We start from the raw sequence: 14,753 nt of genomic DNA, 5'->3' as shown, positions 1-14,753 counted from the left end.
CAATTGCATATGTTAAGCATTCGGTCTGGATGATCCCTGGTTGATGTCTTTAATATTGATTTAATTACATGGTTTCTTTCAAACCAAAATATAGAAATAAAAAACATGGACATTTAGAAGGTTAAATGGGCACATGTTACTTATCACTGGCCAGTGTCCTCCCTGTGTATCCAGAAAACAAAGCATTGTTTTAGCACACAAATGACACCTCAGCGTGCTATTTTGGAGTCAAATAGGAAAAAGCATTTTTTCGAGCAACAGAAGAAAAAAACAAAAAACTGTGTGTATCTCTCAGCTTGTATTACTTTGCAACTATATGTAACCCATACACAATGTTAATTAAATCATCCTGCCAATCCTAGATCATAGATTGAGGGTGGAGCATATGGGAAGTAACACAAATAAATGCATATTTGTCTAATGACTACTTCCTGACCCAAGTACACCCCACTAAAATAAATTTTAATAGAAAAATCCTAACATCACCCATATTGTCTTAATTTATAATAAATAATATCATAGTCTATAATCATAAAACACAATTATAATAAAATGACTCCATGTAGCATCTCTTAATTTACCTAATTATATGTTAAATGGGATTTGCATTCCAGAAAGTAAATCAAAATAAACCAAGTAGATTGTTTGTCTTTATAAAAAATTCTAGAGATTGTAGAAGGTGTCAAAGTTCAGCTCTACAGGTTGTGTTTTAGATAGAACAAACTCCTGAAGGAAATATTGTCTCATCATTAGTATTACTATATATTATAATTAGCATTGCTAAAATGCCAGCATATTCCTCAGCACTTTACAATTAAACACCCTGCTCGAACAAGCTGCAATCATATTAGTATAGGCATGAATGTTTCAGTTTTTTTGTTTAATTATTTGATTAGGAAGACTTCAGGTATCCACTGTGATGTTACTGTGATGTTACTGAATATCCTGTGTCATCAATGCAATCAGTCCTGATTGTAGCACAATACGCTGATCCAATGGCTTATAAACAAATCTCCTCTCTGTTTCCTTCGATTAAGAGAAAAGAATAGAGGCCTATTTTTGTTCTAATCTGAAAATTGCTGTTGATAAAGCGGGTTAAAGGGACACTATAGTCACCTGAACAACTTCAGCTTAATGAGGTTGTTCAGGTGAGTGCTACAGCTACCCGGAGCCTTTTTCTTGTAAGCACTGTATTTTCTGAGAAAATGCAGTGTTTACATTGGAAGCTTGGAACACCTCTTGTTGCAGTCAATCAGACGGCCACCAGAGGGACTTCCGAGTTCAGAGGCCCTAAAAAGGCCTCTCGTCCGATGCATTCTGGGTGAATGCATCAGACGGGCTATCAGCACACAAAGCACTGTGAACGCGCTTTGTGTGCTGACAGCCTGTCAGCACTGCTGTGGGCGTGGCTTCAGCTGACAGCTTCAGCTTCAGCTGACAGCTGAAGCCCGAACCCACAGGGGCGCTTACGGTCCCCAATAGTGGTTGGAGGGGGGGGAGACCTACTCTCCTCCCCCCCCCCCGGCCCCCACCGCTGTGCGGCGGGTGGGGGCCCTAAAATTATCAATAAGGGGGGGACCTCTTGTCCCCCCCGGCCCCCACCCCTGAGCGGTGGGTGGGGGCCCTAAAATTATCGATAAGGGGGGGGGGACCTACTGTACCCCCCCCGGCCCCCACCCCTGTGCGGCGGGTGGGGGCCCTAAAATTATCAATAAGGGGGGGACCTATTGTCCCCCCCGGACCCCACCCCTGAGCGGTGGGTGGGGGCCCTAAAATTATCGATAAGGGGGGGGACCTACTGTCCCCCCCCCCGGCCCCCACCCCTGTGCGGCTGGTGGGGGCCCTAAAATTATCAATAAGGGGGGGGACCTACTGTCCCCCCCCGGCCCCCACCCCTGAGCGGTGGGTGGGGGCCCTAAAATTATCGATAAGGGGGGGGGACCTACTGTCCCCCCCCGGCCCCCACCCCTGTGCGGCGGGTGGGGGCCCTAAAATTATCAATAAGGGGGGGACCTATTGTCCCCCCCGGCCCCCACCCCTGAGCGGTGGGTGGGGGCCCTAAAATGATCAATAAGGGGGGGGGACCTACTGTCCCCCCCGGCCCCCACCCCTGTGCGGCGGGTGGGGGCCCTAAAATTATCAATAAGGGGGGACCTACTGTCCCCCCCGGCCCCCACCCCTGAGCGGTGGGTGGGGGCCCTAAATACAAAGGGGGGGGGGGACCCTAGTTAACCCTCCCCCCCCCCCCCCAAAAAAAAAATATCTCCCTACCTACCCCCCTCACCCTAAAAATAATGAGGGGGGGAACATTAACTAAAAACCTGTAAAAAAAAAAAGAGATAAAAAAAAACTTACCATTCGATGTTTTCTTTCTTCTAAAATCTTCTTTCTTCAGCCCAAAAAAGGCCAAATAAAAATCCATAATAACCGACGCAATTAAAAAAAAAAAAAAAAAAAACCGAGCGCAAAAAAAAATAATCCATCTTCACCCATGGAGGGCTCCGCGCAGACTGAGCTCCGCAGGGCGGGGGAAGGCTTATAAAGCCTTGCCCCGCCCTGCAATTATGCTAAGAACACTCTGATTGGTGGGTTTAAGCCAATCAGAGTGCTCTGTGTCATTTTACAAGCGTGGGAAAGTTCTTTGGAATTTTCCCACGCTTGTAAAATGACACAGAGCACTGTGATTGGATGGATTTCAAGCCATCCAATCACAGTGCTCTGTGTCATTTTACAAGCGTGGGAAAGTTCTTTGGAATTTTCCCACGCTTGTAAAATGACACAGAGCACTGTGATTGGATGGATTTCAAGCCATCCAATCACAGTGCTCTTTGTCATTTTACAAGCGTGGGAAAGTTCTTTGGAATTTTCCCACGCTTGTAAAATGACACAGAGCACTGTGATTGGATGGATTTCAAGCCATCCAATCACAGTGCTCTTTGTCATTTTACAAGCGTGGGAAAGTTCTTTGGAATTTTCCCACGCTTGTAAAATGACACAGAGCACTGTGATTGGATGGATTTCAAGCCATCCAATCACAGTGCTCTGTGTCATTTTACAAGCGTGGGAAAGTTCTTTGGAATTTTCCCACGCTTGTAAAATGACACAGAGCACTGTGATTGGATGGATTTCAAGCCATCCAATCACAGTGCTCTTTGTCATTTTACAAGCGTGGGAAAGTTCTTTGGAATTTTCCCACGCTTGTAAAATGACACAGAGCACTGTGATTGGATGGATTTCAAGCCATCCAATCACAGTGCTCTTTGTCATTTTACAAGCGTGGGAAAGTTCTTTGGAATTTTCCCACGCTTGTAAAATGACACAGAGCACTGTGATTGGATGGCTTGAAATCCATCCAATCACAGTGCTCTGTGTCATTTTACAAGCGTGGGAAAATTCCAAAGAACTTTCCCACGCTTGTAAAATGACACAGAGCACTCTGATTGGCTTAAACCCACCAATCAGAGTGTTCTTAGCATAATTGCAGGGCGGGGCAAGGCTTTATAAGCCTTCCCCCGCCCTGCGGAGCTCAGTCTGCGCGGAGCCCTCCATGGGTGAAGATGGATTATTTTTTTTTGCGCTCGGTTTTTTTTTTTTTTTTTTTTAATTGCGTCGGTTATTATGGATTTTTATTTGGCCTTTTTTGGGCTGAAGAAAGAAGATTTTAGAAGAAAGAAAACATCGAATGGTAAGTTTTTTTTTATCTATTTTTTTTTTTTTTTTTTTTTTTTACAGGTTTTTAGTTAATGTTCCCCCCCTCATTATTTTTAGGGTGAGGGGGGTAGGTAGGGAGATATTTTTTTTTTTGGGGGGGGGGGAGGGTTAACTAGGGTCCCCCCCCCCTTTGTATTTAGGGCCCCCACCCACCGCTCAGGGGTGGGGGCCGGGGGGGACAGTAGGTCCCCCCCTTATTGATAATTTTAGGGCCCCCACCCGCCGCACAGGGGTGGGGGCCGGGGGGGACAGTAGGTCCCCCCCTTATTGATAATTGTAGGGCCCCCACCCGCCGCTCAGGGGTGGGGGCCGGGGGGGGGGCAGTAAGTCCCCCCCTCATTGATAATTTTAGGGCCCCCACCCGCCGCACAGGGGTGGGGGCCGGGGGGGACAGTAGGTCCCCCCCTTATTGATAATTGTAGGGCCCCCACCCGCCGCTCAGGGGTGGGGGCCGGGGGGGGGCAGTAAGTCCCCCCCCTCATTGATAATTTTAGGGCCCCCACCCGCCGCACAGGGGTGGGGGCCGGGGGGGACAGTAGGTCCCCCCCTTATTGATAATTGTAGGGCCCCCACCCGCCGCTCAGGGGTGGGGGCCGGGGGGGGGCAGTAAGTCCCCCCCCTCATTGATAATTTTAGGGCCCCCACCCGCCGCACAGGGGTGGGGGCCGGGGGGACAGTAGGTCCCCCCCCTTATTGATAATTGTAGGGCCCCCACCCGCCGCACAGGGGTGGGGGCCGGGGGGGGGACAGTAGGTCCCCCCCTCATTGATCATTTTAGGGCCCCCACCCGCCGCTCAGGGGTGGGGGCCGGGGGGGGGGCAGTAGGTCCCCCCCCTCATTGATAATTTTAGAAAGCGAGCTGAGCTGTCAGTCAGACAGCTCAGCTCGCGAACGCGCATTCCGCGCACATGCGCGGTAAAGCGCTCAGGTTCTTCATAGGGCGGCATTCAATGCCGCTCTATGAAGAACGCGATTGGTGCAGCGCGAAGCCGTCCCATTGGGCCCCGCGATTTCGTCATTTTGACGAAAAAGGGGGCGCGGCCGAGCGGGGAGCTCGGCGCTGGAACGGAGGTAAGTTTTTAATATAAAAACACCGTTTTTTTTTTTTTTAATGAATGAAAGTTCATATAAAAGCAAGAAGGAAGGCTGGGGGACCTGTCTTTCTTGCTTTTATATGGTGACTATAGAGTCCCTTTAAGATTGCTATTGAAAAATCCTACTATTTTATCTGTGCCTCTGTACTACAGTAAAATAGACTTCCGAAAATCCATTATGGTGACTATGGCATGGTGAATTATGAACAAGAGTGGATAAATACCTTTATATTTACCATCTAAGGTAAAGATGAGTTTCTCATCTTTAAAAGATAAAAAGAGGGGGGTCGGAGCTTAGCTTTCGACCTCAATTGCCGCATCTTCCCTAAGCTCTGCGAGAGATACCCTGAAAAAGCTGTCAAACAGAGTGAAAAACACGCAAAACTAAAAAATTAAACATACTCACCCACTTGGGAAAATCAACATGTGTAGGAAAAACAAAAAACCCAGATCGGACAAGGGCCTGCGAGCCCAGGACATCGGCAAATTGTTCCGTAACTCTAAAAGGGCCACATGGGACAACATGGCGCACCTCGATGCTCATCTGAAAACCTTCTGGACATGGGAGAGGGGAGCACTCCCAGGGCCCCGGCTGCCTGTGATGGAGGATAGCGACCCTGTCACTGCATCGCTTCTTAAGAAGATGCTGGCGGAGCTCTAAGCCAACATAGCTGGCGATATGGCCCACTTCCAGAAAGCGGTTGATGGCGCACATGCAAAAATTGCCGACCTGGAGGCCTCCCACTGCAAACAAGACACCAGGCTTTCCGGGATGGAGAAGCAATTGAAGGAACTCCACCGGAAGCAGAAAGCAACAGCAGACAGGGTGGATGCCCTGGAAGACCAGTGGAGGAGATATAACCTCAAGGTACAAGGAGTGCGAGAGGCATTGAGCCCAATAGACTTACCACACTTTATAAGAAGATTTCTAGCCACCAACCTACTGCCTAAACAGGCCAAGGCGGTAAAACTAGATGGTGTATTCCGCATTCCTAAACCGGCGACCACGCCACAGACGTCCACGTCGGATATCATAATCCGATTTCAGTCTCTACAAGACCAAGCCTTACCCCTGTCAGCTGTTAAGGAAAAGAACTCACTGCAGTTTGAGGGAGCTACCCTACAATTGTTCCTGGACTTAACCTATTGATGGGGCCCACCAAGAGCCCTGATCTTTACTGCCCACGGAGAAACTCGACAAGCGAGCACACTGCTGGATTTGGAAGACCACCTTCACAAGATGGGCCTACTCACACAGACCACATCAGCTACAGCGGCCCTGTCTCGTCTGGATCCAGCAGTGATAAAATAATTCACGCCCCGATCCACACAGGCTCCATTGACTTCCAGAAAAGTGACCTGAACACATGAACAGGACTTGTGTCAGGATTACTGTTTGATCCAGCACATAGAACTGTATAGCACCGATGACAAATAAGTAACGTATTACCGGTCCTTAGAATGGCCGGATTTACCGTACATAGAATAGTCAAAAATACTAGCCAAGGTCAGGGAACACAGAAAGGGAGATGAGGAAAGCCAGGAGTCAGGATACCAGAATATAGAGAAGTCAATAAACAAAGCCAAAGTTTAAAAACCAGGTAGAAAACTAATAACAGGAACACGCTCTCGGACAACCACAAGGGAAACGACGACAGGCACTGAGCAGGATGAGAACTGGGCCTAAATACCCCTCCTTTAGTTCTGATAGGCTGTAACTGGCCTTTGACCCCAAAGTCAGTTACCAGGTTTCATTTGCATAATTGCTGCTCAGCATTAACCCTTCTGTGGATTAGGTTGCTGCTCGGCACAACTTTCCTGTGTGGACAGTAAATGTCATTAACCACATTTCTATAAGCGGATGAATACGTGACAACTTGGAATTGACAATCAGGTCCCCAACACCACAGAGACTTACTCTCTTCTACCACCAGTTATTTTAATCTTAAGTTTACCTTAGTACGTTTATGTCAGTGGCGTACATACCAGGGTCGCAGGGGTCGCGGCTGTGACCGGGCCCGGCCCACCAGGGGGCCCGGCCGCCCCTGCGACCCGGTATGTACCCACAGGGCCAGCCTCTTCTGCTGGGGGGCCCAGGAGCCGGCCACCTCCGGGCCCCCCGAGGCTGGCCCTGCTGTCACCCGGCTGGCGGGCGCGCGAGGGAGCACTGTCCCCTGGGTGCTCCCTCTTCAGCTCCCTGGCGCACCGCACTGAAACCGGAGCCGGAAGATGACGTCATCTTCCGGCTCCGGTATCAGTACGCGGCGCGCGAGGGAGCTGAAGAGGGAGCACCCAGGGGACAGTGCTCCCTCGCGCGCCCGCCAGCCGGGTGACCAGCAACACCACTGGACCCCAGGGAATCCCCCCAGCTCTCACACAGGTAAGGAGGCTGGGGGGATTAAATTTAAAAAAAAAAAACAGAAAAAACGTGTGTGTGTGTTTAGTGAGTGTGTGTTAGTGAGTGTGTGTGTGTGTTAGTGTTAGTGAGTGTGTTAGTGAGAGTGGTAGTGAGTGAGTGTGTTAGTGAGAGTGTTAGTGAGTGTGTTAGTGAGAGTGTGAGTGAGTGTGTTAGTGTTAGTGAGTGTGTTAGTGTTAGTGAGTGTGTTAATGTGAGTGTGTTAGTGAGTGTGTGAGTGTTAGTGAGTGAGTGAGTGTGTGTGTTAGTGAGTGTGTTAATGTGAGTGTGTTAGTGTTAGTGAGTGTGTTAGTGTTAGTGAGTGTGTTAATGTGAGTGTGTTAGTGTTAGTGAGTGTGTTAGTGTTAGTGAGTGTGTTAGTGTTAGTGAGTGTGTTAGTGAGTGTGTTAGTGAGAGTGTGAGTGAGTGTGTTAGTGAGTGTGTTAGTGTTAGTGAGTGTGTTAATGTGAGTGTGTTAGTGAGTGTGTGAGTGTTAGTGAGTGAGTGAGTGTGTGTGTTAGTGAGTGTGTTAATGTGAGTGTGTTAGTGTTAGTGAGTGTGTTAGTGTTAGTGAGTGTGTTAGTGCTAGTTTGTGTTAGTGTGTGTGTGTGTGTGTTAGTGAGTGTGTTAGTGTTAATGTGAGTGTGTTAGTGTTAGTGAGTGTGTTAGTGAGTGTGTTAGTGAGTGTGTTAATGTGAGTGTGTTAGTGTTAGTGAGTGTGTTAGTGAGTGTGTTAGTGTGTGTTAGTGAGAGAGTGTGTTAGTGAGTGTGTTAGTGTGAGTGTGTTAGTGTGAGTGTGTTAGTGTTAGTGTGAGTGTGTTAGTGTTAGTGTGAGTGTGTTAGTGTGAGTGTGTTAGTGTGAGTGTGTTAGTGAGTGTGTTAGTGTGAGTGATTGTGTTAGTGAGTGTGTTAGTGAGTGTGTTAGTGAGTGTGTTAGTGAGTGTGTTAGTGAGTGTGTTAGTGTTATTGAGTGTGTTAGTGTGTGTTAGTGAGTGTGTTAGTGTTAGTTTGTGTGTGTGTTAGTGAGTGAGTGTGTTAGTGAGTGAGTGAGTGTGAGTTAGTGAGTGTGTGTTAGTGAGTGTGTGTGTTAGTGAGTGTGTTAGTGTGAGTGATTGTGTTAGTGAGTGTGTTAGTTTTAGAGTGTGTTAGTGTTAGTGTGTGTGTCTGTTACTGAGTATGTTTGTGTGCGTCTGTCACTGAGTGTGTGTCTGTCAGTAAATGTGTGCGTCTGTTCATGAGAGTGTGTGTGTGTGTGTCTAAAGCACTTACCTTTCTCCAGCGCCGGGCTCCCTTGGCGCTGGGGATCTCTCCGTCCCGATCCGCCTCTCAGCTCCGAATGCACATGTGTGGCAAGAGCCACGCGCGCATTCAAACCGCCCATATAGGAAAGCATTACTCAATGCTTTCCTATGGACGTTCAGCGTCTTCTCACTGTGATTTTCACAGTGAGAATCGCAGAAAATCCTCTAGCGGCTGTCAATGAGACAGCCACTAGAGATGGATTAACCCTCAGTGAAACATAGCAGTCTCTCTGAAACTGCTGTTTTCAGCTGCAGGGTTAAAACTAGAGAGACCTGGCACCCAGACCACTTCATTGAGCTGATTTGATCTGGGTGTCTGTAGTGGTCCTTTAAGTGTATGTGTTTATGCATGCACTGGCGTACATACCGCGGTCGCACGGGTCGCAGCCCTGCGACCAGGTGCCCGCCCGCCATGTGTTGCGGCCCCAGCCCGCGCAGAGTAAGCGGGGGGGGGCCCACAGATCAGTTTACGCACCGGGGCCCCATGGGTTGTGTGTACGCCACTGGTTTATGTTATCACTCTCACACAACTGACAGCAGTTCTTTTTATTTCATCCAACACTACCAAGCTCTCAACGCCTTATGCAATAGAGACACAAGTCTCCCCCACTCTTATAACGCTTGCACCACCACCAAACACACATAGGGGGTAGGCTTGGCTGGGCCTCACACTATGCCAGACCTTCACTTGGTTCTAGTGCACAGCTAATTTACTACTATACCTCCCCACCCCCTATTTTGCATGCCACTACCTACTCACCTACACACCTGAGCGCAGCTCAGGAGGGGGTTTCCACGATGACATCACTCCAGTTTGTTTAACATGATAGTTTTACGTGGAATCTACCTTTAACATGGTGTACTTCTTAGCTACCCTATTTTTATAAAATATGAAAGGAGGCAGAACATATGGGGCATTGGTGCTACGTGAAAAGCGTTTGTATTTCCTATTGATGGCTACCCGTCTGCACTAACCCTGCTTTCTAATCCTGTAATGCCGAAATCTTGCCTCAATTACGAGATATACCAGCATTGTTTAGCCTAAACATATAACAAAAATGTGCAAGTTCATATGCCATTGTCTCCCCTGTAAGCCTACATATTTGCTGTTATCTCGTTTGTAAATGTCATGTACCCATCTGCACAATAAAAAAATTTAAAAAAAGAGAAAAGAGAAATAAACAATTGAAAAAACAATACCAAAACATTTCCCATAGAATGGAGGTAACATTAGACTCTGTGAACACACTGCGATTTTGAATATTGTCTCCCCTTGTCCCCAACCGAGTTGCATGAGTTCCTAGAAAAGAAGATTGTATGCATAGCATAGCATAGCAATGATTTGGTTTCTTTGAAGACAGCTTTGCAAAGATACTGTATCCTTGATTTTATTAGTTTGCGTTGGCTTGTTTTCTGCTCGAAGCCATGATTTCTGGATATGATTAGATCTAATGAAGGAACAGTACAAGTTTAATAGTCTTAAAGATAAGATAGAAAACTAGAGTTCTAATCTGTAATAGTTGATACCAGTGTGCGTTTTATTAAGTATAAAAATCATTACATTGTAATTTTTAAAAGGCATGTTAAAACACTTCTATCCAGTAGAATGATTACTCACTAGCAAATGTTTCCTTTTATTTCCTTGTCCAAGTATATGAGACGACATGTTCCCTTCATCAACAGCAGTCACAGAATAAGTTTCAAAATAGGTCTACAATTAGCAGAATTCTGGTTTATTCTTCTCTTACATAATTAATGTATAAGGTTAGATCTTGTCAGAATTAGGGATCTTTATAAATTACAGGAAATAATATAATATAACTAATGTCACTAGTTTATTTCTTTAACTTTGATTAGTGTTGTGTTTACGTAAAATATTAAAGGTGATCCCAGTTACCTTTTCTACATGTATAGGAAGGTAATGGAAGTAGACAGCCCAGAACGTTTACATGGAATGGAAACATAGGTTAAGTGGGTTCCTTTTTATTTTTTATTGAAAAAGAACATTTAAAGGGACACTATAGTCACCTGAACAACTTTAGCTTAATGAAGCAGTTTTGGTGTATAGAACATGCCCCTGCAGCCTCACTGCTCAATCCTCTGCCATTTAGGAGTTTAATCCCTTTGTTTATGAACCATAGTCACACCTCCCTGCATGTGACTTGCACAGCCTTCCATAAACACTTCCTGTAAAAGGAGCCCTATTTAGGCTTTCTTTAATCAAGTTCTGTTTAATTACGATTTTCTTATCCCCTGCTATGTTAATAGCTTGCTAGACCCTGCAAGAGCCTCCTGTATGTGAGTAAAGTTCAATTTAGAGATTGAGATACAATTATTTAAGGTAAATTACATCTGTTTGAAAGTGAAACCAGTTTTTTTTTTCATGCAGGCTCTGTCAATCATAGCCAGGGGAGGTGTGGCTAGGACTGCAAACAGAAACAAAGTGATTTAACTCCTAAATGACAGTGATTTGAGCAGTGAAATTGCAGGGGAATGATCTATACACTAAAACTGCTTTATTTAGCTAAAGTGATTTAGGTGACTATAGTGTTCCTTTAATATATGATAAGCAGATTGGCAGTAAAATGTAAAGCTTTGATTTAGAGGGATTGGGGAGTCTAAAAGACATTGGAACAACCCTTTCAATAGAATTAGATTTAATTAATAATTCAGGTGATTTGTTATTACCTATTCAAATTTGGGCTTTGAGGAACATCCTTCAGTCAATTAAACATATTTAAGATAAAGTATTGAGTCCGTGACCATGACCACATATTTAGACTGTATAAGGTATACAGTATATTATGACCCCTAAACCAAAGTCAACAGAGTTGGAGGCAAATGATAAACCCCCCCACATTTGGTTCTCTATACAACCACATGGGCATAACGTGATATTGCCTTCATGTCTTTTATGTTGGTTGAGGACACCTCCTCCTACTAACTCAGCTTCCTTCTGTTAATTTGGTGAGTGTAGGTTAATGCCATTTAAAGACAGTAAACCTGTATTTAATTTCTGATAGCTATGGGTAAATTGCTGATCTTTGATATTACCAGTCCCTCAATCAGTTGGCAGACTAACAATTGTATGAAATGAGAACTACTTAGTTTCATACACAAGTGACAAATAGACTGCCCACACAGTTTTTTTTAAAGAGGTCTGGATATCACACACAACTATTAAACTTATACTTGTTCTTCTGAATATAGTCTGAATAAGGAACATTGTCGATAAGCATTAATAAAGAGGGGAATTACAATACAATTTCCCAACACGAGGCCTCACCATGGATGATTTTCCATATATGATAGTACAAACCAGCTTTACCTTTTTTTAATACCAATTTGCTAAGTGGACTTGTGTATATTTTATGAGTTTCAGAATTCTAGTCCTGCTTACAACCTTGCAAGGGCAAGAGCTAAAAATTGAGCAATTTAAACAAACCTATATTCCAAATATAGTAAAATCTTACTTTTAGTCCAGTCTGCTGCTGTCAGCTCGGCCCCTGACCTGCCTACTGTGCTGAAATTATTAGAAGTTTTGATCAAAGTCAATCACAATGCTTTCTCATAGTAAAGCATTGGATTGGCTAAGATTGCCAAGGAAACAAATCAGGGGCAGAGCCAGAACAAGTCAAACACAGCCCTGGCCAATCAGCATCTCCTTATAGAGATGCATTTAAACAATGCATCTCTATGAGGAAAGTTCAGACACTGAATGTCAGTGCTGCACACTGTACAGCGCTGCCCCAGGAAGCACCTTTAGTAGACATGGCGAGGAATGAGGAATGGCGAGTTGAGGTATCCCTAGGCTGTAATGTAAAAACTGCCTTTTCTCTGAAAAACAATGTTTATAGCAAAAGGCCTGAAGGGAAATGATTATACTCCTTAGTACAAATACAATATGTTGTAGTCTTTCTGGTGACTATAGGCATCTGGGATACTTATGTGAAAAACAAGTTGTGTAGAGTGTGACATCATATGTTTTAGAGGGTATGTGTGTGTCATCTGGCGTTAGTAAAATGGTCAACAAGTTCATCTATCCATGCACCTTCTCCCTCTCACATTAATAAATATTGAATATCACTTTACAGGCTCTGAATAGCTAATCAAGAAGTCTCCAAAGGGTCTGTAATGAGTCTCTCTAATGCTGGACAGTGGGATTCAATATTTTATAATCAAAGAAATGTTGTACATATTTCAATGTAAAAAATCTTAAACCTTTACAGATCATCCAATAAAAACAAAGCAACCTAAATAAATTATATCCACATTTAAAAAATATTCTGCATTTAAAAAAAAAAAAAAAAAATATTTTGTGAGAGTTTTAAGAAGTTCAGCAAAAGTACAATTTTTTCCCACTTCTCCTTTTGGTTACCACCCCAATCTAATGACTGCAAGTATGTGAGGCTGCCCTTTGTATAGGGAATACATAGGATACATTGTTACACTGGCTATGAGAGATATGTCCCTTAATAGTTAAACTATAGGAAAGCCCAATACCAAAGCACCACCTTTTATAAATGGACAAATAATTAAAAAGACTAAAACTTTTAACATAAAATTATAGAATGCTGATTTAAATTTGCCAGCTATTTTGGAAAGCTTTATGGGATTATAAACATGTTTAATTTTTAGAAAAAAACAGTGTCACGTGTATTTGATATAACCACCCCCATAGCATTACTGATAAAATTAAGATAAGTTCAACTTTATTATACTAAAAAAAAAGCCTCATTGCTTGCTGGATTTCCTATGAGTTTCCTTACAAAAACAATGTGATCAACAAGGTTCTGATAAGAATATTTCTCAGAGCATTCCACTACTATCACAAGAATTACTTTAGAGGGCCATAAAAATGAAGGGAAAGGGATAAAGTCACGCAGAAACAGAGCCTGAACTCCTCTCAATCTAAGATTTCGTCTCAGCGACAAACTGTGCTCCAAACTGTACTGAGTTTAGTACTAGAACAGTTTGAAGGATTTGATCTAAAAGCTAGTTATGAAACTTTGCAATACAGTCATGGACATGGAAATGGCAAACTACGATGATGTTTTAGATCCAACCTACACATCTCTTGAATTTGAAAACATGCAACTTCTTTATAATGGCAGCGGTAAGTAGTGCTACATTTCATTTGGAAAAAAAAAATCCCTGACTGGGATTTGTGTAATACAAACAAAAATGAATATATCTGTTGGGTTATTCACTAAACTTGAACTTTTAGGCCAATTTCTCTAAATAGGAAGAACTATAAATTTAATTTTTAATTTGTTTTACTTTTGTTATTTTTGACAATTACTTGTAAATGCACTAGAATGCTTAGTTTTGTACTTGAATTGTTAAGGGGTTTTCCACTAAACAGTGAATAATACAAAAAAAACAATTTGCAAAATTCAGGTTAATAAACTACTGACTTTAAAATGGATTGATAATTTTGTCAATTTACTTATTTTGAACTATATTTTGCAATTTGGTTTTTAATCCAGTATAATTCACATATGTTTTACCTTTGTTTTGTGTTTCAAAGGACTTATAGTTTCACTTCAATCATTATGTGGATATATGAAGCAGTTTAACCCTTCATCTCAACACAAACACCATTTATATCATGAGTATGCCAGGTATATAAAGGGATTACTCTTTACAAATATTATTATTTAAAGCCCTTTAACCCCTTAAGGACCAAACTTCTGGAATAAAAGGAAATCATGACATGTCACACATGTCATGTGTCCTTAAGGGGTTAAAGCCGCAATGGCATAGAACGCCGTAACGGCGTTAAGGGGTTTAAGAAATTGGGAATATTGGTAAATCTACATAGACAGATTCATATTGGTAAATTCTTTCTGCAATTTTAGTGGCGATTGATTATATTATGGATTCAGATTTTATCTCTTGTATGCATGTCATTAAAGTTTTCCTAAGCAATACAAAAAAAAACATACTGGGGCTCATCCGCTACACATCAAATTGTAGTGAAATGAAAATGAAATTGCAAAATTTAGGCTAAACCGCGACTATAATACTGAACTTGAGAATTGTTTTCCACATCAGCTATTTTTGCTTAAATTTTGTAGTTCGTTTTTCAGATTACTATAGTTTGTCCTTTAGTGAATAAACTCAAAGAGTTAAATTATTTCGCAATTTTTTTTCCGACACATAAGGATCACATAACTAAAAGCAGACAAACTATGATATACCTTGTATGATCATGAACGGGTATTGTTGACATATTTTTCCTGCTAAAGG

At 43.3% G+C, this 14,753-nt stretch overlaps 1 protein-coding gene across 2 annotated transcripts in view; it reads left to right on the top strand.

The window, feature by feature from the left end:
• The window catches only part of HNF4G (hepatocyte nuclear factor 4 gamma), a 112,283-nt gene that overhangs the window by 55,342 nt on the left and 42,188 nt on the right, over positions 1 to 14,753 (top strand). The window contains exon 1 of one of the 2 annotated variants that reach the window (XM_063450372.1): positions 13,487 to 13,617. The exons of the other annotated variant lie outside the window; for it this stretch is intronic. Within the exon in view, the coding sequence (XP_063306442.1) occupies positions 13,503 to 13,617 (115 nt within the window). The 5' untranslated portion in view covers positions 13,487 to 13,502. Of the gene's footprint in view, positions 1 to 13,486; positions 13,618 to 14,753 lie in introns of those variants that run through there. 2 annotated transcript variants of the gene reach the window in all.

This window comes from Pelobates fuscus, chromosome 4 (genome assembly GCF_036172605.1).
Source record: "Pelobates fuscus isolate aPelFus1 chromosome 4, aPelFus1.pri, whole genome shotgun sequence".
Lineage (NCBI taxonomy): Eukaryota > Metazoa > Chordata > Amphibia > Anura > Pelobatidae > Pelobates > Pelobates fuscus.
This window is presented reverse-complemented; position numbering and strand designations above follow the sequence as displayed.